Genomic DNA, 22988 nt, shown 5'->3' with positions numbered 1-22988 from the left:
CAGTTGCACACAAGATGAAGATCACTATGTGAAATGGAAAGGGTCCGCTGGAGTGATGTAAAGCACACTGGCGTTGGACTCAGGAGCAATGGAAACGTGCAATAAATCACACTTTACTATCTGGAAATCTGATGGATGAATCTGGGTTTGGCAGATGCCAGAAGAATGCTACCTACCGGAATGCATAGTGCCTACTGCAAAATTTGGTGAAGGCAAGATTAGTGCTTGACATCACACATGCTGTTTTGGCTGAATGGACACAAATTCCCAAAGACACACTCCAAAATTTTATGGAAAGCCTTTTCATGAGACTGGAGGCAACTTTATTTTACTGCCCATGGTTTTGGAATGGGATCTCCGACAAGCTTGTGTGATGGTCAGGTGTCTCCATACTTTTGGTCATATAGTGTAGTTTTCACTGTGCTAATCTTAATCTGTCAACGTCCCCACTTATATTTTATATAGTTTGGATAGATCTTGCTCTTCTATGTTTAAATACAAACCACTCATGTGCTACAGCTCCCTAATTATCGATAGTTGGAAGTATTTTTTCCCTATAACTGATAGAAAACAAATAACCTTATAAAAATAGATGCGTTTTTGTCCTCCACAAGACACTTGGTGTTTTGTTTGGAATTAGGTCATCGAGTAAGCGAGAGCAAGACCTCAAGCCACAGTAAGGAATGGCCCACAAACTGTTACCCACTAAATCAAATAAAGTAGCAAGACCTATAAAAAAGTAATTTTTTTAAAGAAAAAAATTCCTTGTATACCATTTTCATTTAGTAGCCCATGGGTGGATAGACCCTTTGGCCACACCATATGCATATGATGTTCATGAAACACTCCCTGTAAGAAAAGGTTTCATAAACCAGAACTTATTTATATACGTTTTATCCCTTTTCACCACAAACTTGGTAAGCACAAAATTAAATTGCTAAATGCTATGTTTTAAAGATAACAATTCATTCTGCGGATGAAATAGAGAGCATTTTATCATATAAGCTCCACTGTCATTGCACATTCAACTTACTTTATTCCAGGAACTTCACATGATTTAGGCCTTGAAGATCCTGTCTAAACAGAAAAAAAATAAAAAGGGTATTCAGTTTAAACAAAAACATTATTCCTCCTGTGCTATAATGTTTATGGAAGCAGATAAAGCATTGTTAACAGAACTGACTGAGCTAACCTTGACATCCCAAAATGTTTGGCTTAAAGCAGATAAAAAAAATTTCTATGAGCATGCCATACAGTAAAGTGGGGTTTATTCACTCAATGGCTGTGGACCTTCAAAATGTATAGTGAAGTTAATTTGAAAACACAACCCTAAAGCAAATTATCCAGTTAACATCCAACTATTGTGTATATATTCGTCAAGTTAGTAAAATCATAGTAAAGCTCCACAATGCATACATTTAAGCATTTTGTCTCTTACGCCCAACAAGACAGCAAACCAAGTCTGTTCAGGTACTTCACAAAAGTAAAAACATAAAAAAGGGGACATTTGGAAATGGTCCATGAATTTGCACAGGTGAGAGTGAGTTCTGCTATGCAAACAAGTTTGTTTAGCTACAGAACAGCAACTTTTCCCTAATGGGGAAGCACAAAAAACGCACCTTGACCATTTATCTACTAGAGCATTGGGAAGAGAGGAATTTGCAACATTACAATCCTCTTTCGGAAAGACGGCAGTCCTCGACTTAAAAGCAGAAGAGGATGACTGCTCCATCCGCCAATGATGATGATGAATCGTCGGCTGACTCCCCACTAACAAATGCTTTCCCATTCTTTACCTACCAAGGAGGACAACACAGCTATGATTCAAGAGGGCAGACTGCTGTTTAGCCTTACACTATACGGATCAAGGTTTCATGTTTTACTTCAATACACACACAACATACACATTATAATTAACTGTATCTTTCTAGTACACTGTGCTAAGAGTAGAGTGCCGACTTGGTCAGACCACTCCCTGGTCTTAATTTTTTTCTCCCATCATTTGCCAAGAAATGTTCATATCATCACTCTCATTTTGGGTATATTACTGCAAGCAACACTCAAACATTTTTTCTTGATAATGAGGCTCCTGAGGTTTCACCCCTGGTAGCACGGAATGCTTAGGGTATACCTTTTACCACAATTAACGGGGAGCATAAGCTCCAGAAAGACACGATAACAATTTTGCTGCATCTCGCCTTTATGTGCTACAAAGACCAGCCCATTTATTATTCAGTTTTTTCACAAACGTAAGCATAGATTTGTGGCTTATGTAAACAGTCTCTTATTTATTACCACTAAGCCTCTTTTGTCTCTCCCAGTTATCTTCCATGAGTTGCAAGACTAACTCTAATAAATACCTTGGCCCAGTCCATTTAGGCGGTGCAGGACAACAGACATTTTTGCACATTATGTAAAAAGAAAACCCAAAGGAGACTGCGCCCGCAGGTAATTCAAAGTTGATACGGTTCTGTTTTCCGCAAGAAACACCTTGACATAACATTTATTGTTTCAATTAGACAAAAGAACCAGTTGACTGACTGGGAGAACAAAAGGACCATGAGAGCACAGTGAAGGAATATCCACCATAACAAGGTTCTAAAAATTTCCTGCTTTAAGGAACTTAATTATTATTCCTGCCCCTTTCACAATGTACTGCAACCTTTGTGAAGGTACCTTTTTCATTTGTATGACTAATAATATTTGCTTGTGGATGTACGTGTGAGTATTTTGTGATCCAGGGTGCTTTGGGATTCATAACACAATAAAAAGGGATGTTTATCCATTACTGGCTGAATTGATGTTGTGGTGTATATGCTTTTCCTTTCAGTAATGTTTGCCTTTTTATTTTTCAGTCTCAGTCAATAAGGTTTTCAAAAATAAATAAATACATGATTTGGTTTATCGTCTTGCTGCAGCCCATGGCATTCAAAAGTCTGCTAGAGGGTAACAGTAACAGCCTGATGGTTCCTAGCGGGTATGATGCGGAAACTAATGATTTTTGCCTTAAAATATCATGGCAACAAATCCAAGCTTTCTGAAAATATAAAATTACCTTCTTTGCATCCCATCCTTGCTTGTTTATTGATTTATCCACATCTGAAGAATTATCTTCCATTCCTGGGACTGTTAATAGCAAGACTAATGAAAATAGAAATAAGAAGATGAACATTGGGAAATGAAAGCATCTCCATACAGCTGTTCGTGCAAGCAGGTGATCACTTGAAAAGGGATCATTTCTGCAGTGTGTGTGAAGATAATTGTGCAGTCTATGCAACAGAGCTGTATAGTAAAGTATAGCAGAAGGATGCATAAAACCAATTTATAGATAATAACCATAATTGATAACCCACTGACTGCAAGGTCTTGAATTATAATGTATGACCTGAAAAGCGATGCTGGCCCTGTTATTGTCTAAATAAAGACACTGGTGAAGCAATTACTGAAATGTCAGTGAGCCTTTCCGTTATTTAATGGTTTCCAAATAAAGACACCAGCAAGGGCTAGTAATTACCAGCCACAGACAGAAAACCAGAGTATACCAATAGGACATGAATCAAATGGTGCCGATAAACACTATATGGACAAAAGTATTGGGATACTTGGCCATTACACCAACAGGGACTTTTAAGACAACACATTCTAAATACATAGACATTAATATGTAGCTGGTCCCCTCTTTGTGGCTATAACCGCTTCCACTGTTCTGGGAAGGATTTCCACAAGATTTTGGAGAGTTTCTGTGGGAATCTTTGCCCATTTATCCAGTTGACCATTTGGGAGGTCAGGCACTGATGTTAGACAAGAAGGCTTGGCTCGCAATCTCTGTCCTAGTTCATTAAAAAAGTGTTCAGTGGGGTTGAGGTCAGCGCTCTGTGCGGCCAGTCAAGTACCTCCACAACAAACTCATCCAACCATGTCTTTATGGCCCTTGCTTTGCGTACTGGTGCACAGTTACTTTGGAATAAAAAAAAAAAGAACCTTCCGCAAACTGTTTCCACAAAGTTGGAAGCATAGCATGGTCCGAAAGTCTAAATATGCTGAAGCATTAAGATTTCCCTTCACTGGAAATAAGGGGGAACTAGCCCAACCCCTGAAAAACAGCCCCACACAATTATCCCTCCTCAACCAAACTTTACAGATGGCACAGTGCAGTCAGACAGGGACATTCTCCTGGAATTCGCCAGACCCACCCATCAGACTGCCAAACAGAGAAGCGTGATTCGTCACTTAGCAGAACACATTTCCACTGCTCCGGAGCCCAGTGGCAGCATGCTTTACACCACTTGATCCGATGCTTTGCATTGTACTTGGTGATGTGGGGCTTGTATGCAGCTGCTTACCCATGGAAACTCATTCCATCAAGCTCCTGCCCCACAGTTTTTGTGCCGATATTAATGTCAGTGGAAGTTTGTAACTCTTCAGCTATGGAGTCTGCAATGCATTGGCGGCACCATGCACCTCAGCACTCTGTGACCCTCCTCTGTGACTTTACATGGTCTTCCACTTTGTGGCTGAGCTTTTACTTTGAGGCTCAACCCTTCTACTTTAAAATAATACAATTTACAGTTGACTGTGGAATAATCTAGCAGGGATGAAATTTTATGAACTGCTTTTAATGCAAGGGTGGCATCCTATCGATACCACGCTTGAATTCACTGAGCTCTTCAGAATGTTTGTAAATGCGTACTGCATGGCTAGGTGCTTGATCTTATACAACTGTGACAATGGGTCTGACAAAAACACCTGAAGTCAATAATTAAGAGGGGCGTCCCATGACTTTTGTCCAAATGCCCTGCTCAAGGAGAAGAAAATATGACTCATTCCTATAGGAAAGCAGAAATATGCTACCTAACCCTAATGTAATAATCCTTTTAATAACCCTTAAAGAGATGCATATACAAGCCACCACAAAAATGAAGTACTGTATGTTTGCAAGATGAATTTACTGGCATTTATTTAGGACTCACTCTTTTGATGCATTTAAGCCTGAAGTACAACATTCTGTATTACCTCGTTTCTGATGGGCATCTTGGGAGCTGCCACTGAAAGTCTCTTGCTGATTAGGGTTCATTGTACTTTGATGTAATGCGGAATCTGAATTGGTCCTATGGGAAAATGTATAATAAAACAATCATCAGGTATTTTAATATCATAGCTGGGCCATCTTAAGAAATATATATTCCAGTATGTGTTCTTTATCTACAGTTATGATAAGCAGTCATACAGTAGAACACATTCAAAAGATTTAAGTAGCTAACAATATTTTCTAAAAATTAGGAAACAAAATTTTGGAAAGCTTATTTCAAAATATAAACCAATATGCTAAATACTAGCAATAATAATAATAAAGTTGGGGGTACATAATCCCCAAAAAATGATGCCCCTTTAAACTGCTGATTACAAATTAAGCAACAGTGTTACCAGGAAAATAGAAAAAATGAAAACAGAGTAACTTGTTTAAATAAAACATACAAAACAATTAAGTGAGAACAGAAAGTGGAGTATAAGGAATAAAGAGTTCTGATATAGAAAACATATAGTTCTACTCTAATTGTGCGAAGAAACATAAAATCAGAATACAAGAATATCTCGCCAACCAGGGCTAGGGGAAGTAACCCACATTTTACTTTTGTAAATCATACAACCAGTTACATTGTTTTTAATGAGCTGTAGAAACAGGGATTCAGCAACTCCTTCAATATAAATCTATCATGAGTTAATAGCCTCCAAAAAGGGTGCCTAGTAAAATAATCTACACTTGATGCTAAACGCAACCTTATTTCTGGACTGTAGCTTACAGGCCAGGAAAATTCCATAATCATATGGTAACCATTTGTAAATCTTTATAGTAAGTTATATTTTGGTTTTCTTATGATTCTGTTATGAAATACTGATTTGTAACTTCCTTTACAGAATAATTTCACACAGAGATCTCATCTTAATGTTTAAATTACAACCTAGCCTCCAAAATCCCCTCAAATCACAGCTGTAGCCTAATTTTAAAAAAGCAAAAAAATAACACAATGTTCAAATTCAATAAAAAGATTCAGATCCAAAAATGTAATCTTTTATCAATGGTTATTCTCATATAGAGAACAAAACAGTTTCTATTTTTGTAATAAAAAATGCAAACTAAAGTAGAAAGGAAAAGCTTACTGCTGTAACCAGTGATTTATCCCGTCCTAGACGAGCCCCCCCAGTGTCCCGCAGAAGAATGTGCCAGTTACAAGGGAAATCTATCCACAAACAACCTATTTACGCTATGGAGGCTGTGCCACTCATATTTTCATATTGATTTATGAAAAGGCACTTTCCCACAGCGTCTTTTAGTGTACCAGAGATCCGAACACAGAGGTAGAGGTGACTGGGGGGTGCTGTCTTAGTTTGAGACTAGGGTGGTCTGAAGGTAAATATAACACTGTCTGTAACCGACCTCACACTTTAGACTTGTTCACATAAACATTTAGTATGCACATAACAATAGCCTGTAAATGATTCTGCTAGTTACTCACACTAGATTTACTATTTAGTAGTCTGATATTATATATGCCAGATTTTTTGATCATGTCTAACATCATCCTAATGATACCCTCTCAGGTACATCTTAATGTGTAGAGCAAGAGCAAGTCCCAAAAGACTGGAAAGGGTACAGGATGTAGGCAAAACAAAATGCCAGTCCACGCAGGCAGAGATCAATGACTATACCAAAGGCCATGTAATCAACTAAGATTCACAAAGCTTCCAGAGTAAATTTGAAGAGTTCTCAGATATGAAAAATAATTACGCTATTAAGGAATATGTTAAGGAACAGGATATATAACACTGTATCAAAGGTACTTTTCAACTGAAATAGTCTTGAACGCCATCTGTAACTTAAGTTAACTTCAGAAGAACTATACCTACCTTCTCCAACTAGTGTCCGGCGGAGGTGACAAATACACAGATCCATATGGACAACTATCTATGTGGTAACAGAAGTTAAGGGGTCAAACATCCACAAAAACTAAAGCACAGAGAGAAACGGTTCAAAATTAAAATTAGCAGTGATTTGGCCTTTCAGCTTGTCCACTCTATTACCTAAGCTCAATTTCACTGTTAACACACTGATGAAGCTAAAACAAAACAGGTATAAGTATATCAAATATCTCTTGGCTTTCTAGACTCTCACCTACAAATGGGCTTTCACTGCATATGGTATAACGTGCTGAACAAATTTCCATCTCTATTACATAAACATTATTAGGAAAGGCTAGAATCAATGAGTTACCAACTTCTCTGTAGGACGAGCTAGCCACAAGACTGCTAAGCTGACGGCAATGTACAAATACAACATGCGCAATCTTCATTACATTCAATGGAAGAAAAGTTGTTCTTTTCAGGTAAATGAATGTTAGTAATCAGTAATTCTTTTGGCTAGCAGGATCTATTGACCATGACAGGAGGCTGATGGCATAGACTTTCTAGTCTTCTTTAACAAAAACGATTACTAGCTAGCTATTAACTTAAAAAAGCTAATATACGTGTAATTGGCAAATCTTTAGGAAGGATATTTGCCGTCCATGTTTGTCCACAGATAAAGGCCTTCTGTGAGGTGATCCGAGGCGATTTCGGTCACGATATACTCTGTCCACCAACCCATGATGTCGAGTTGTCCTGCTGGTGTCTAATCCAGAAGACTGAAATGGAGTCTGGAGAAAGAAAAAAATAATTAACTGTACCAGGTTATATATTTATTCATTTTTGTGTATGGTGTAAATTGTGAATTTTAGTTTATTAAATCCATATTGGGATGAAGGTATGTAGAAAAGTTAGAAATCAAAGGCATTAACTGAATATGCACGATTTCCTATAAATCCCACTGACTGAGGAAAAACAACCATCAACAAATTGAATACAAAAATAATAAAAACATAAGCTATGAGAGGTGAAAGTCTGCATTTAATGACACAAACAGATAGAAGTTGTACTTTAACCCCTTCGTGACAAAGGCTGATTTTACTTTTTGTACCCTTTGTGACAATGGCCGTTTTAACATTTCTGCGCTGCTCATGTTTAGTTGTAATTTTCTTCTTTCCCGTTTACTGAACCCACACATTAGATATTGTTTTTTTCAGGACAAGAAGGGCTTTCTTTAGATGACATTGTTTTGATTGTATCATATTATTTACTATTAAAAAAAGTATAAAATATGGTGAAAAATTTAGAAAAAAATGACTGTTTCTAACTTTTAGATGAAAAATCTTTTACTCATCTATAAAAGATAATGAAACAACCTGCTAAATAGATTCTACTATTTCTCCTGAGTTTAGAAATACCCAATGTTTTTATGTTTTTTTGCTTTTTTCTACACATTATGGGGCAAAAAGTACAGGTAGCATTTTGCTATTTCAAAACCATTTTTTCCAAATCTGGTAATTCTTCCCCCCCCCCATGTGCCATTTCGGGTATCTTTGAAGCCGGCCAATGCAATTTACCCCATCAAGTCATATATTTTTGAAAACTAGACAGCCCAGGGTATTCCAATTGCGAGTATTTTAACCCTTTCCAAGCACTAATTCTACCATCAGCCTTTGTCAAACTTTATGGTAGTCATTTTTTTGCATTTGTTTTTTCACACACATTTTACTTCAGGTATGAATTAAAAAGTTCTGGTATATGTCACTATCACAAAACACCCCAATATGTGTTCAGCAACATCTCCTGAGCGCAGTGATACCCCACATGAATGATATTGCCTGGCTGTTTGGGGGCAAAAGGGCCACATTTGGGGCATGCACATTTTTCAATGTTGAACTTTGGCATTTGGGGATCCACTGCCCATGCCCTATTTGGTACATCTTTGAGCCGGGCCATTTTAGTATGCCCAACAAAACCATATATTTTTGAAAACTAGACACACCAGGGTATTTTAAATGCTGGTATTTTAACTCTTTGCATGCACACAGCAATTTTTCAAAGTTTGCAGTAGTATTTTTGTGTGTGTATTTTTCCCACACACACCTATTTATGTATGAATTTACAGCTCCTGGTATATGCCGCTGTCACACGACACCCCAATATGTGTTCAGCAACATCTCCTGAGTACAGTGATACCCCACATGCATGGGTTTGCCATTTTTGGGGGGAACTAAAAGGCCACATTTGGTACGTGTGCATTTTTCTAATTGGAAATTAGATGTGTGGCCATCCTTCCCCCCGTGTTAATTGGGACATTGTTGAATCCGGCCAATTCAATTTACCCCATCAAATCATACATTTTTTAAAAGTAGACACCCCATGGGCATTTCATATGCCAGTATTTTAACTCTTTCCATGCGAGAATTGTTTTAAGCTAATGTGCTAATTTTAGGACTTGCTCACAAAAATATTTTTTTTATATATATATTTTATTTTTTTTTGCCTTTTTTAAAACATTTTTAACATTTTTTTTCAACTTGAAGGTTCCCCTGATAGTGACATCAGAGGGAAATTATTTTTACTATTTTTTTTTCTAATTATTATTCATTTTATTTTTAATTTATTTTTTCTACAGTACCTGTATTCAACCTGCAAGTGGAGCCAGAGTTCTCTAGAGGGTCTGGAGACCGTCTAGCGAACCTTTTCATCTTTATTATTTTTTTTCCCGGGCCGCCGCCATCTTGCTGATCGCGAAGATCACCGGCAGCTGCGGCTGTGACCGCTCTCCGGAGTGGTCACAGTCCATCAAGAGGTAGCCTCTGATCGAGGCATTCCAGCAACACCATTTAAGTTTAGGAGGTGATCGTTGATCGCCTCCTAAACGCTTTTAAATACATTGTATTGTATACATTGACGCCTCGAGGTCGAGGCATTACAGCAACGCCATTTGGGTAAAAAAAAAAAATCGATCACCCGTTTTAACAAATGACGGTCCTGGCACATGTTTTTCCGTGCCGTGCCCGGACCGGCAATTGTCATCAAGGGGTTAAACTAGTAAAATCATTGAATTAAAAAGTTGATCAAGTGTGATGTACCCCGACCCCGATTATAAGACGACCCCTCAAAACTTGATTAATTTAGGGGGGAAAAGAAAAAGCCTGAATATAAGACTACCCTATAGGAAAAAAAAGTTTTACTAGTAAATATTAATTCACATGTAAACGATTTTTTCATATTTAATAAAAACTGATTGAGAAAAATGAATTCCCTGTTTTTATTTCTTTTTATTTGCCAACCTGTCCCCCAGTTATGCCTTTTACCCCCGTATATGCCACTCTGCCCCCCCCCCCAACTTACCAATGCATCCCCAGACTTGACTCCCAAGCTTCCGACTCCCTGTTGTCTAGTGCGGGCAGCTGGCGGACCTCTGCGCGATGCATGTAGGCAACCTCAGCTGCTGCCCGGAAGGTCATGTCACCCCCAGTGCTCCGTCATAGAACCCCCGGTGTAAATGCCGGGCAGCAATTGGGTTGTCTGGGTACATTGCACAGATGTTCACCGGCTGCTAGAGAGGAGGATCCAGGTCCCCTGCAGAGCTGCAGGGGATCTGAATCTTAGTCTTATAGTCAGACCTCTATTTGAGGTTGGATTATAAGACGATATCGAATATAAGAGAATTGGCTCTGGGAAAAATGTGTCTTATATTTGAGCAAATACAACTAGGGATCCAGCATGCATTTAAGGCGATAATTAAATATCTTCATTATAAGATCCGAAAATCGAAACTGTAAACCAATAAAGGATACTCCTTGTCTATTAAAATCATTACACAGTATTAATAATCAATCGCTGCTAAAAAGTCACACTATATATCCTTTCAAGGTTGGTTGTGAAAAAGGCTGGATCACATTTCCTGTAGGGCTTGAATGAAGAGCCCATACTGGTGATTTACTCTTGCTAAAAGTGGCACTGCATGTTGATGTTTCAACTAGCAATGATACCATTTACAAGACAATCCAAGAGACAAAGGAAAGCTCAATTCATCCACGACATAACAAAAATCTTTATTGATTTTGAGATTGATTACATTTCCAAAGAAAAATTCAGTATGAGTGTCTCACATCTGAAATTAGACATCGACATCGAGGCATTATAGCAACAGCATTTAAGCAAAGAAAGTGATCCCTTTCTAAGCTTATTTAATGTTATGACGTGCAGAAACGTCATTGGTCGTTAAGGGGTTAATCGGCACCTGGGGACCACAACAGAGGCAGCCAATGAACCCTCATGCTCCATCTATTTTACTGTTGATACTTTTGGTAAACTGTTTACAGTAATTTATGCAGTGGCAGAACGATTTGTGAGTAGATTGCGTTCATCTAGACAGAGAATGGTTTTCTGTATACAAATAAGAAAAACAGAAGATGTGAGCGAGTGGAACGAAACCACCGCTAAAATCATAACATTTTGAAAAATACCTTCAGTATATCTGTCTGGCAGCAGTCAGTAAAACATTTTTACATATAAAACTACCACAAAGATAGATGGCTACAACCCAGATTAAATAGACTTTTTCCCTTTCTTCCAAAACAACTATTTTTTTTTTAACCCCTTCAGTCCCAGGGGTATTTGGTACCTCAAAGCCCAGAGCAATTTTGCCATTTTTGTGGTATGTAAACTATATATTGTTTATTGGAGGAGAGATAGAGCTTTTTTTTTTTTTATACCATAGTTAGATAATTCGTTGAAAATTTAGGATGAGAAATTTAGTAAAAACTAGCGAGTCAGAAAAAAATGTTTTTTTTAATATATTTCCCCCTTTGAATCCTTACAAAATTAGGTAAATTCAGGTGCCCTGATGTCAGAAATACCTAATTTATATAGAATTTCCATACTTTCCCAGCAATTATAGGGAACATACTATAAGGTATACATTATTTGTAGATTTTTTACATTAAGTATGATGAGATTGCAACTCTAATTTTAAACAACTAAACCAAGAATACCCACAAAAGTATATATTTCCGTAAAGCAGACACCCTAATCCGCAGCATGACTCCTACCTGTTTTTTATTCCTGCTCTCCGTAGTCCTACTCCTCAAACACATTTAATCTCCCTTTTCCTGCAACTAATTCCCTCTTCTCCTTGTCATCTTTTGGAGTACACTCTGCCTGTTTCTTTTCCCCAATCGCCATGTGTGTTGCTATGATCTACCGGCCACCTGGCCCTACTTCCTAATTCTTTTATCACTTTGCCTCCTGGCTCTCTCACTTTTTCTTCCACTATCCCTACAGTAATCCTGGGAGATTTCAACATACCAATTGACAACCCATCCTTAACTGCTGCCTCCAAACTGCTGTCAATTGTCTCTTCCCCTCCCCCATGTGGCACGATGGTCACCAAATTAACCTAGTGTTCTCCCACCTTAGTAAAATATCTCACTTCTCCAACTCCCTTCTCTGTCAGACCACGGCCTATTAACATTCAACCTTGCCATACATTCCATGCCTCCTCTACCAAAAAAAACCAAAACCTCTGCGACATTAACACTCCACAGTTTACCAACACAATTGTGCCACTTCTTTCATGCATCTCTACCTCCTCCTGTTCTGATGTCGCCACAGCTCAGTATAAACCAACTAGTCTCAGTCCTAGGTTGCTTTTGTAACTGTGTTCAACACAGACTCATCTTCTCAAAAGGTGTTCATGTACAGGTGAGCTCCTGTGGAGGAAGTCACGTTCACCATGAGACTTTATTAATTACCAACTGATGCTCCGCCCCCATCTCTCCAAACAAACCTACCGTATTTGCTCGTTTATAAGATGAGGTACCTCTCATCTGATATTCAAGGTAGTCTAAGACTAAGAGCCAGATCCCCCGCAGATCCTCCCTGGTAATCCCTGCTGCTGCCAGCACTTCCTCTGGGGCTTCTACGACGAAGCGCTGGCGTGGTGTGACATGACCTTCCGGTGCTCCATCGTAGAAGCCCCAACGGAAGTGCCGGCAGCAGCAGAGGTTGTCTGCGCGCATTGCTTAGAGGTTCACCAGCTGCCAGAGAGGAGGATCCCCCGCAGCGCTGGTGAAAGTCTGCGTGATGGGCGCAGACAACCTCCGCTGCTGCCGGCACTTCCGCTGGGGTTTGACTGAGCACCGGAAGGTCATGTCACGCTGGTGCTCCGTCATAGAAGCCATGGTAGAACTAACGAGCAGCAAAGGTTGTCTACGTGCAACGCACAGACGTCCGTTGATCGCCTCCTAAACGCTTTTAAAACGGGCGGATGTTGACGCCCTGGGGAGGGGCCCCTTAGTGCCAATCGTGTCTGGTGGCCGGCCAAGTCTTCGTAAAAAAATAAATAAAAAAAATCTTTGTATTCCACGAATACTCCCCCGTTCCCATGTTCTTTTCAGACAAATATTCATTAACGTTCTTAGTGGGTTTTTTTATAGAAGGGGTTAATACCCGGTTAACATGGTAAAAATACGCAGCAGCTTTGGCGCCAGGGCAGCTGCTCTTCAAAGGTTGATGCCAGACGAGCCTCCTGGTGACCAATAGAGACGCTCTTACAGACCTTTAACTCATGAAGTCGAAGCCATTGGTCTCCCCAAGCCAAGTCGCTCCATGTTGTATCTTGCCCTGCACTTTGCATAGTATAGCTCAGAGCAGCTTGGCCTGGGGAGACCATTGCTCCAGGAGTTAAACAAACAAACAACTCTTTTGGCCAGAGGAGGCCCCTGCCGGTGACCAATAAAGTCGCTCATACAGACCTTTAACTCCTGGAACCTCCCCAGGCCAAGTTCCAGCTTCAGGAGTTAAAGACTTGTATAAGCAACTCTATTGGACGCCGGTACTGAGCTCCTCTGGCATCAACCTATCGGCGACCAAGAGTTGCACATACAGACCTTTAACTTCTGACGCCAAAATATGGCCAGGGGGTTTCAGGCGTTGATCCCCAGGCCAAGTTCTGGCTTCAGGAGTTAAAGGTCCGTACAAACAACTCTATTGGTCGCCGGCAGGGGCCTCCACTGGCATCAACCCATGAAGGGCAGCTGCTCTTCATTGGTTGATGTCAGGGAAGCTCAGTACCGGCGACCAATAGTCGGTTATACAAATCTTTAACTCCTGAAGCCTGAACCTGGCCTGGGGAGGTTCCAGGAGTTAAAGATCCGTATGAGCGACTTTATTGGTCGCTGGCAGGGGCCTCTTCTGGCATCAACTAATGAACCTGGACCTCTGCTGCAAAAAGGTCCTTAGTACCCCTTCCATAACATTCAAGGAGCTGATTTCACTAGTAAGATGCCCCACTTACAGTGACTGGCTGCTTTAGCTCCTTTCATTATACATCAGATCAACTTATGCCCCCATTCTTTGTTATCTTCCTAAGTTAAAGTAACATTCTCTTTTATGATGGCAAGACAAACTAAAACTATTTCTTAATGACATTTTTTTCAGGCTGCTTTAACCAACTCATGGCACATCTTAGCAGTAGGATGGGTACTTCTCTGAGTCCTTTGCCTGTCTGTGTGTCTGCTTTTCTGTGTGGGTTTAAAGAAATGTCACTCTGCATAGCAATAATGGCATTGATGCTGTATGACCAGTATGTTTTGCAAGGAGCAGCAGACTTGAAACTTCAGCTGCCAGGGAGTACCTAGTAATACCTGCCCTTTAACCTTTAAAGTGTATAAAGATGAATGTGACAAGCCACATACATAGCTTAATTGCTATAAATGTTCAAATTTCAGGACCTTAGAGCTATCTCCTTCAGATGGAAACCAAGAAAAGAGCTCTAAGCCCTGAAAGCTTGAGACTCCACAACAAAACATTACATAGTCATCTGCAAATTCAATACAAAACAATTAGCTGGAGAGTTGTAGATACATGAATTACCGTATTTCCCCAAGTATAAGACGTTCCCATGTATAAGACCCGAAATGTGAAAATTTGGGGCCCGAAATGTGAAAATATATTACGTTAAGTTATTGAACTGGCTGCCTGGGCATGATATGAGTGTGATTGATGTTAGCGGCTAGCAATTGTTAGCAATCACACTCCCATAATGCTCAGGCAGCCAGTACATGCACATCACTTTCAGCCTCCCTTTGCCCCCTACACACGCATCCATGCTAACACACACATATATATATATATTCATTCATTTACTCCCCCCCACCCTTACCTGAACTGCAGATCTTCTGGTGCAGCTCGCAGACTTCCGTGGGGCCCGCTGTTTCCCTCTGCGTTGCTCTTACAGGAACAGGAACTGAGCGGAGTCATGTGACGTGATGTACATTCACGTGACTCCACTGGGTTCCTGTGTCGCCTCGACGGATCAAGAGACGCTGCTGAACAACACAGAGGTAAGCAGCAGGTCCCCTTTCCGGTAAATAAATAAAACATCTACCACCACTGTATAAGACGCACCCAGTTTTTAGACCCCAAATTTTCATGCGTCTTATACATGGGGAAATACAGTATTTTTATCCAGTGCAAATAAGGATATTCTAAAGGCATTGTTTTTGCAGCCAAAGCTAGTCACTAAACACTTAAAAGTAATCTTTAAATTAACTTTTTCTATATGTTAACTGCTCTTGTGTAGTTTTGTAACTAAATGCAGCATTTGAGACATCATTCCTAGTAATGTAAACACGGTATGCTGCCAGTACCCTTTCCAGAAATAACACTTTAATGAAGTAAAATTTTGCCAGCAATGCTTGTCACGTGACACAAAAGCCATAGAAACTAAAGATTTCTCAAACATTTTTGTGCAGTTTTACATAATCAAACCTTCAGAGGAAAGTATAAAATGACTAACTAGTAAGTTTATTTGCTCAGCATACTAGAAAGTACAATTGAAACAGCATAGGGAGAAATAAGCTTTGAATCAAGATGCGGATGATGGCTCATGTTGGCGGCAAATATGTTAAAGGCACATAACTAAGCTTATGTTAGTGGAATACATCACTACAAAACACCATGTACTATGCACTACTTTGACATTAACTTCTTTTTTGCCCTTTTTACCATTCTGTGCACCAATAACTTTATCCATATTGGTAGCTAAAGTTCACCAGTTGGACAGCTCTAATGCAAATATTTCTTCCTTGTGTCTTCTAATCTTCTCACTTCCTTCTGGGTAATAAGCTGCACTGCTCAGCTTTTTATTGTTAGGATATAAATACCAGGGACCTACAATCTTGGCTTGGATATTGCAGCCAGCATTTTTTTCTTCCTCAATCATGTTAATTAATGTTCTGCTTGGGCTTAAAGTCTTACTTACAGTTACACACTCACACTAACACTCTACTCAAGTAAAAACCATACACTAACACACACACTGTATGATGACACACTCATGCTAATGCCATATTGTAACAAACACCACCATACATGCTAGCACCACACATACACACTGGCTAACACTATACATATATAAAATTACACACTAATACTATGGACACATACACACTGTATCTGGCACTACAAGAGAGTAGCCATACTGACTCGCTATACATTTACTGACTTTTAGCAGTCTACATGTACACGCATACACACTCACGGATTAAACTATACACATACACACCGACCCCAGCACTATACATACAAATACACTGACACTATAGCATACACACACTCACATACACTACTGTCCCTTTCCCTCTCACCTCGTGGAGACGAGCCACGCCTCTGCCTATCTTCTGCCATTGTGAATCCGGCACCCTATGATTTTCTGCGGAGGTCTGGTGAGGCGAGTGCCGTGAGGCGCCCAGCAGGGTCACGAAAGGGGCATAGGGTCCTCGCAAAGCCCTGGGCGTCAGGAAGTGGACACATGGAACCAATTTTTTTATTGATCTATTTTTTATGCTGATCCTTCAAACCACCAATATTTAAAACTGTACATGGGATGTAATTACCAAACATTTTCTTGTCTTGCTCCGGACGGGGCTATGTATCTGTGTGCACTCACCAAATACTTGTAGAAAGTGAATTTGGTAACGACTGCAGTACCTGCACATACGTTTTGGCCAAACAACAATTGATGCCAATGGCTAACTGAATAAATCAGAACGCCACCAATGTGGCAGATTTTGTAATGTCTCATAGGAACGCTGCAATTTGTGTGTCTTGGTATCGGCATGTCCACATAATAGCCGTTGCACGCATACATTCTACATGATGTAGAACGTAGAATCCTGTTACATTAGAGGATGCCTTATCTGTACTGTGCACAGTCTGGCCTACGAACACCCAAGGGATTATGGGAAAGTGCGTGATAGTATTAATTTTCTTTAAAACCAGGAGGTGTTTTAACTAGACTTTCCCTTGACAATAAAATTACTTGTGTTGTGGAAAAAGTATTTGTGAATGGTTATTTTAATACTCAGGTTGTTTATTTTAACAAAAGTTGTTCAAAACAAGAACCTAGTTTGTTATGCAATATTGTTGAGCCTTTTTGTTAGCTTGAGGAGGAAAAATCTCTGAAACTCAACAATTAACAGGGATTGAACAGAACCGCAATGCTAGATTGACAAACAATATCAGTGTCATTAGCATTTAACAGTGAGTCTGAGCATCTCTGTAGAAGTATAAATGAGATACACAGTTGAGTAACTTGCTTCTTGTATCTCAAGAAGGGAAAACTAGTAGCCATGGCTGCTTGCAATCAGGTTTCTCCAAACATAAGCAGTTGCCTCTGTGTAGGTATCAGCAATTAGTTTCAATTAGCTTTTATCACATCTACATGCTATCGAGTAACTTCATAGGTGCTAGTAAAAGTTTAGGGCTGCAACAACTAATTGATACAATTGATAATAATCGATAATGAAAATCATTGCCGTTGATTGGCCCCACCCATTTCCTATAGCGTCCACATGGCTGTGACACTCATCTAACCGAGTATTAATATTTGGGCTGCTGAAAGTTATAGTTAATGGGGTCTTCAGGGTTAAAAAGGGGCAGTTGTGGTTGATGGGGTGTTTAGGGTTAATTTAGGGGCAGCTGTGGTTGATGGGTTGTTTAGGGGCAGTTGTGGTTGTTGGGGTCTTCAGGGTTAATTTTGGGGCAGCTGTGGTTGATGGGGTGTTTAGGGTTAATTTAGGGGCAGTTGTGGTTGATGGGGTGTTTAGGGTTAATTTAGGGGCAGTTGTGGTTGATGGGGTCTTCAGGGTTAATTTAGGGGCAGCTGTGGTTGATGGGGTCTTCAGGGTTAATTTAGGGGCAGTTGTGGTTGATGGGGTCTTTTCTTCAGGATTAATTTAATGCCGAGGACTGAGGGTTAATTTAATTTAATAAGGTTAACTTAAGGTGCAGTTATAGGTAAAGGGGGGCAAACTGAGGGGAATCTAAATCCTGGGGGCAGTGAAGATTAACCCTGTATTTATTTATAAAAGTATTGTGTCTGTGAATGAGTCTGTGAACAAGTCTGCAAATCTATGCGTGGTATACAAGGCATATAGGGTATATACAAGGCATATGTGGGGAAGGCAGTGTGGCATGTCGGGGAGGGCAGTGTGGCATGTCGGGGCTCAACTGGGGGGGCAGGTTGGGAAATAAAAACAAGAAATGCATTTTATCAAAGTTTTTTTATTCTGCCATTTGTTTTTAACATCCTACCACCTCACTTTCTTAAATTATTTTAAATAAATGAAAAATTTACATTTTTTATCCGATTTATTGATTAATCGAAAAAATAATTGGCCAACTAATCGATTATGAATATAATCGTTGGTTGCAGCCCTATAAAAGTTACAACAGAACTTTCACTAATATGGGTTAAGCCTATCTGGAATAGTTGGTAGAAAGTTACATTAACCCCTATTGCGAGGATGGCTGTAATAGTATGTCTCAAAATCCTGGCAGTTAATGCTGTGTGACAAACTATTACGTCCTATCGCTTTAAGCATTGGCACAGCTAAATCCCTGGTCTTCCTCTGCTAGCTGCTGCCAAAATGTATGGCCCGTAGCTCAGCAATCTAATGGGAGAGCACTCAAAATGAATGTTTTTATTACGGAGATGTCTCCCTATAAAAATTTTTAATAAAGTACAAAATATAATAAAAAATCTTGGGAAAAACATTGCACATTTTAGTATTTGCCCCATAACTGCTAAAATTTATGAAAATCCTTGGCATATGAGGTGTATCCAAACTTTTGAATATAATCTGTTTTTATTTAATGTTTGCACTAGCTGTGTACAATTTATAAGAGGTAAAGCTGTAAAACAATGGAAAGCCCAACTTGTAATGTAAATGATGTCGTCCATAAGTGTTAAAATGTCGTTAAGGGATGTTAATCTTCTTTAGCATGGCCTTTCCAACCTCATTAAGCTGCATAGGTTTGCTTGCACAAGACATACTAATGGGCTGCTCTGTTTAAAGAGTGCCAGACAAATGCAGTATTATAGTGCAGGAAAAGGAGTCCATATATATATATATACACTGATAATATATTTAAATGCTTTAGCACTTATAAATTATGCTGCAAAGGCTTAAAGAGCTGATAGATGAGCAGCAATGAAGTTGTTCTGTGTCTTGTGCTCAGAATAAAAGTGTCAATTGTTAAAAATATCTTTCCTGCTAAACTGTTGTAAAAAGCGTTAACAGAACAGAGAGTCACTAGGGTTCTGCAGATGAATGTAAATTTCAAGTGTACCTGTAGGCACGTGAAGTAGAAATTCTACATCCATCTTATATGAATACTTTTTGTCCGTCCTACAATGGTTGGCAGCCTTGGTGACCAGTTTACCTACAGCCAGCTTTATCCCCCATATACATACAGACACGTAGCTGGGAGATACTCACCTGAAAAGGCAGGTCAATGGCACTGCTCCCAATCTGATTGACGTTTGGCAGAGACCCTCCATAGTACTGACCACGGCTCTGTCCCAACTGCAAATATTGGGTCTTCTGTAGCTGTAACTAAAAGTGACACACTCATCACTTAAAAGTGCAGGGAGCATTCAATACAAATGCTACATATATCTGACCTTAAATAAAGTAAAAGTCCACTATGCATAAGATTGGCTATTTATTGGACATATGTGGGAATTACATGAACGCTAGGGTGAGCGGCTCTATTTGAAGGTTTTGTGAAATGGGACATGTAACAGAGAATTTAACTCAAGATATGGCTTGGGTCAAGTTGTATTGCACGGGGGGGGGGGGGTAAACCTTAAATATACTAGCAGTTCAGTTACCTTTTACCATTATTGTAAACCATATTTTAGTCTAGCACTTTAAACAAAGAAGCATTATGAGAAGTGTTGTTTTATTCTTTCCTCTGATGGTTGTATCATGTAAAAACAACTAGGAACCTTTTAACAAGTTTTTTTTTCCCAGTTTCTATAGCAACATCTTTTTGGTGCCTGCTTTTGTGTCAAATGACAAAAATTAGGAATAAGAAAAAAAAATTACATGATTAAAGAATTATTTCTGGTAAGTGCTTGGGCATTCAGCAGTACTAAGAGTATGTATCCAATGTGTCTTTAGTCACAAGTGTCCCGATTCATTCAGACACTATGGAGGAGAAGGGAGCTTTAATTGATGGCAGTGGATATGAAGGAAGCACCTACCCAAATACTTTTACACTGACTCAAATCCAAACATGACAAGATGTAGCCACTTGTGATATATACAAGCAATCTGGAATCTTTTCTTCAAAGAGCACTTTTATTATGACATGCATCACTCATTTTAATCCTGATCCGCGAAAGAGCAAATTTCTGGAATATTTTAAAGTTTTTAAATCTTGTATTGTATTACATAGCTAACTATTCCTAGAATATATGGCTACATCTATATGGCTCCCTGTGTAAAGCAAAAAGCTCATTTAACAGAGGAGACTTTTCACCCCATTAATCATGCCTATATATTTAGTATGTGCCCCCCTCTACTGCTTTTAATTTTGGATAAGTATAATGATTTTTACACTTTGACATCCTTTTTTTATATTATTATTCTGTTTCATTAAGGCTTTGCATAGGAAACTGCATTAAAAAAAAAAAAAAAAAAAAAAAAAAAGATTCCAGGTTCATTCCTTTAAGGAGCCAATAAATGGAACCATGCATCTACGAATCAGAAGCTTCTCATAAAGCTAAGTACCCTTATTTTCTTCAGGCTGAATAACATATTAATCCTAAAATATATTTTAATATGCATTATTTCGTGCCGAGGCATATGATTCCAAATTGTGTTCATACAGTAAAATCCACTTACAGAGTGTGAGATTTAATAATTACATAAATCCACTACACTACAATGTTTTACAACCCAGACAAAATAAAGGAAATAATTACACTTTTGAAGTTCTGAAATCATCTGTACTTAACCCCTTCAATCCCGGAGAAATTTTGCCATTTTTGCGCTATGTCGGTTCAGCGATGATTCTCTTTTACTGTGAATAGTGTACCCATATAAACTATATATTGTTTTTTCAAGGAGAGATAGAGCTTTCTTTTGATACCATAGTTGGATGATTAGCTGAAAATTTAGAATTAGAAATTTAGTAAAAAGTAGCAAGAATTAGAAAAAAAAATCTGTGTTTTTTTCATTTTCCCTCTGAATCCTCACAAAATTAGGTAAAAAGACAGAAAATTCCATCCAGATTTATCCATTTAGGTGTCCTGTAGATGTCGATGTGCCCAAAGTGCCCGTTCCCGGCCGCCTAAGTTGATCGCGGCCGGCCGGCAGTTTTGCTCTAAGTCCCCGTTTTTGGCAGGTCAAGTTGCTTGAGAAACCCTGGAAGTCAATGAGGTCGGATTTGCCGGCCGCATCCGACCCTCGCTCCATCGAAGTCGGCATGCCTTGCTGGATTTTCCCGGTGGTGACGTGGAACTCCGTCCCGGTTCGCCAGGGACGTCAGGCACCCTCCGCCGGATATATAGGGAAGCTGCTGCTTGTTCCAGAGAGCCGGCTCCCAACGACCTCGCGAAGCCCAGCCCGGGTGCCGGCCAGGTCCCGGCCCCGGCCGGTAGACCTCCGAAGGTCCCGCCCTGGGCTCCACGGACCTCGTGACGCCCGGCCCGGGTGCCGCACCGGCGGTCCAACCCGCCCAAGTCCCGGGCCGGGTCCCGGGAAGAGCACCATGGGGCAGACCCCCGAGGGTCCCGCCAGGGGCTCCCCGGACCTCGGGGTGCCCAGCCCGGGTGCCGCACCGGCGGTCCAACCTGCCCAAGTCCCGGGCCGGGTCCCGTGAAGAGCACCTAAGGCAGACCCCCGAGGGTCCCGCCAGGGGCTCCCCGGACCTCGGGGTGCTCAGCCCGGGTGCAGCACCGGCGGTCCAACCCGCCCAAGTCCCGGGCCGGGTCCCGGGAAGAGCACCATGGGGCAGACCCCCGAGGGTCCCGCCAGGGGCTCCCCGGACCTCGGGGTGCTCAGCCCGGGTGCAGCACCGGCGGTCCAACCCGCCCAAGTCCCGGGCCGGGTCCCGGGAAGAGCACCATGGGGCAGACCCCCGAGGGTCCCGCCAGGGGCTCCCCGGACCTCGGGGTGCCCAGCCCGGGTGCCGCACCGGCGGTCCAACCCGCCCAAGTCCCGGGCCGGGTCCCGTGAAGAGCACCTAAGGCAGACCCCCGAGGGTCCCGCCAGGGGCTCCCCGGACCTCGGGGTGCCCAGCCCGGGTGCCGCACCGGCGGTCCAACCCGCCCAAGTCCCGGGCCGGGTCCCGGGAAGAGCACCATGGGGCAGACCCCCGAGGGTCCCGCCAGGGGCTCCCCGGACCTCGGGGTGCCCAGCCCGGGTGCCGCACCGGCGGTCCAACCCGCCCAAGTCCCGGGCCGGGTCCCGGGAAGAGCACCTAAGGCAGACCCCCGAGGGTCCCGCCAGGGGCTCCCCGGACCTCGGGGTGCTCAGCCCGGGTGCAGCACCGGCGGTCCAACCCGCCCAAGTCCCGGGCCGGGTCCCGGGAAGAGCACCTAAGGCAGACCCCCGAGGGTCCCGCCAGGGGCTCCACGGACCTCAGAACGCTCAGCCCGGGTGCAGCACCGGCGGTCCAACCCGCCCAAGTCCCGGGCCGGGTCCCGGGAAGAGCACCTAAGGCAGACCCCCGAGGGTCCCGCCAGGGGCTCCCCGGACCTCGGGACGCTCAGCCCGGGT

At 41.3% G+C, this 22988-nt stretch overlaps 1 protein-coding gene across 2 annotated transcripts in view; it reads right to left on the bottom strand.

The window, feature by feature from the left end:
• LOC149280871 (CREB-regulated transcription coactivator 1-like) overlaps positions 1-22988 on the bottom strand; it is a 99301-nt gene that overhangs the window by 38298 nt on the left and 38015 nt on the right. For both annotated transcript variants that reach the window (XM_089500014.1, XM_089500013.1), the window contains exons 2-7: positions 19698-19814; positions 7554-7691; positions 6907-6968; positions 5014-5108; positions 3056-3141; positions 1034-1077 (exon numbers count right to left, since the gene is read on the bottom strand). In XM_089500014.1, the coding sequence (XP_089356140.1) occupies positions 1034-1077; positions 3056-3141; positions 5014-5108; positions 6907-6968; positions 7554-7691; positions 19698-19814 (542 nt within the window). The remainder of the gene's footprint in view (positions 1-1033; positions 1078-3055; positions 3142-5013; positions 5109-6906; positions 6969-7553; positions 7692-19697; positions 19815-22988) is intronic.

This window comes from Sceloporus occidentalis, unplaced genomic scaffold, assembly GCF_023333645.1.
Source record: "Sceloporus occidentalis isolate IW3139 unplaced genomic scaffold, rSceOcc1.0.p SCAF_145, whole genome shotgun sequence".
NCBI lineage: Eukaryota > Metazoa > Chordata > Lepidosauria > Squamata > Phrynosomatidae > Sceloporus > Sceloporus occidentalis.
This window is presented reverse-complemented; position numbering and strand designations above follow the sequence as displayed.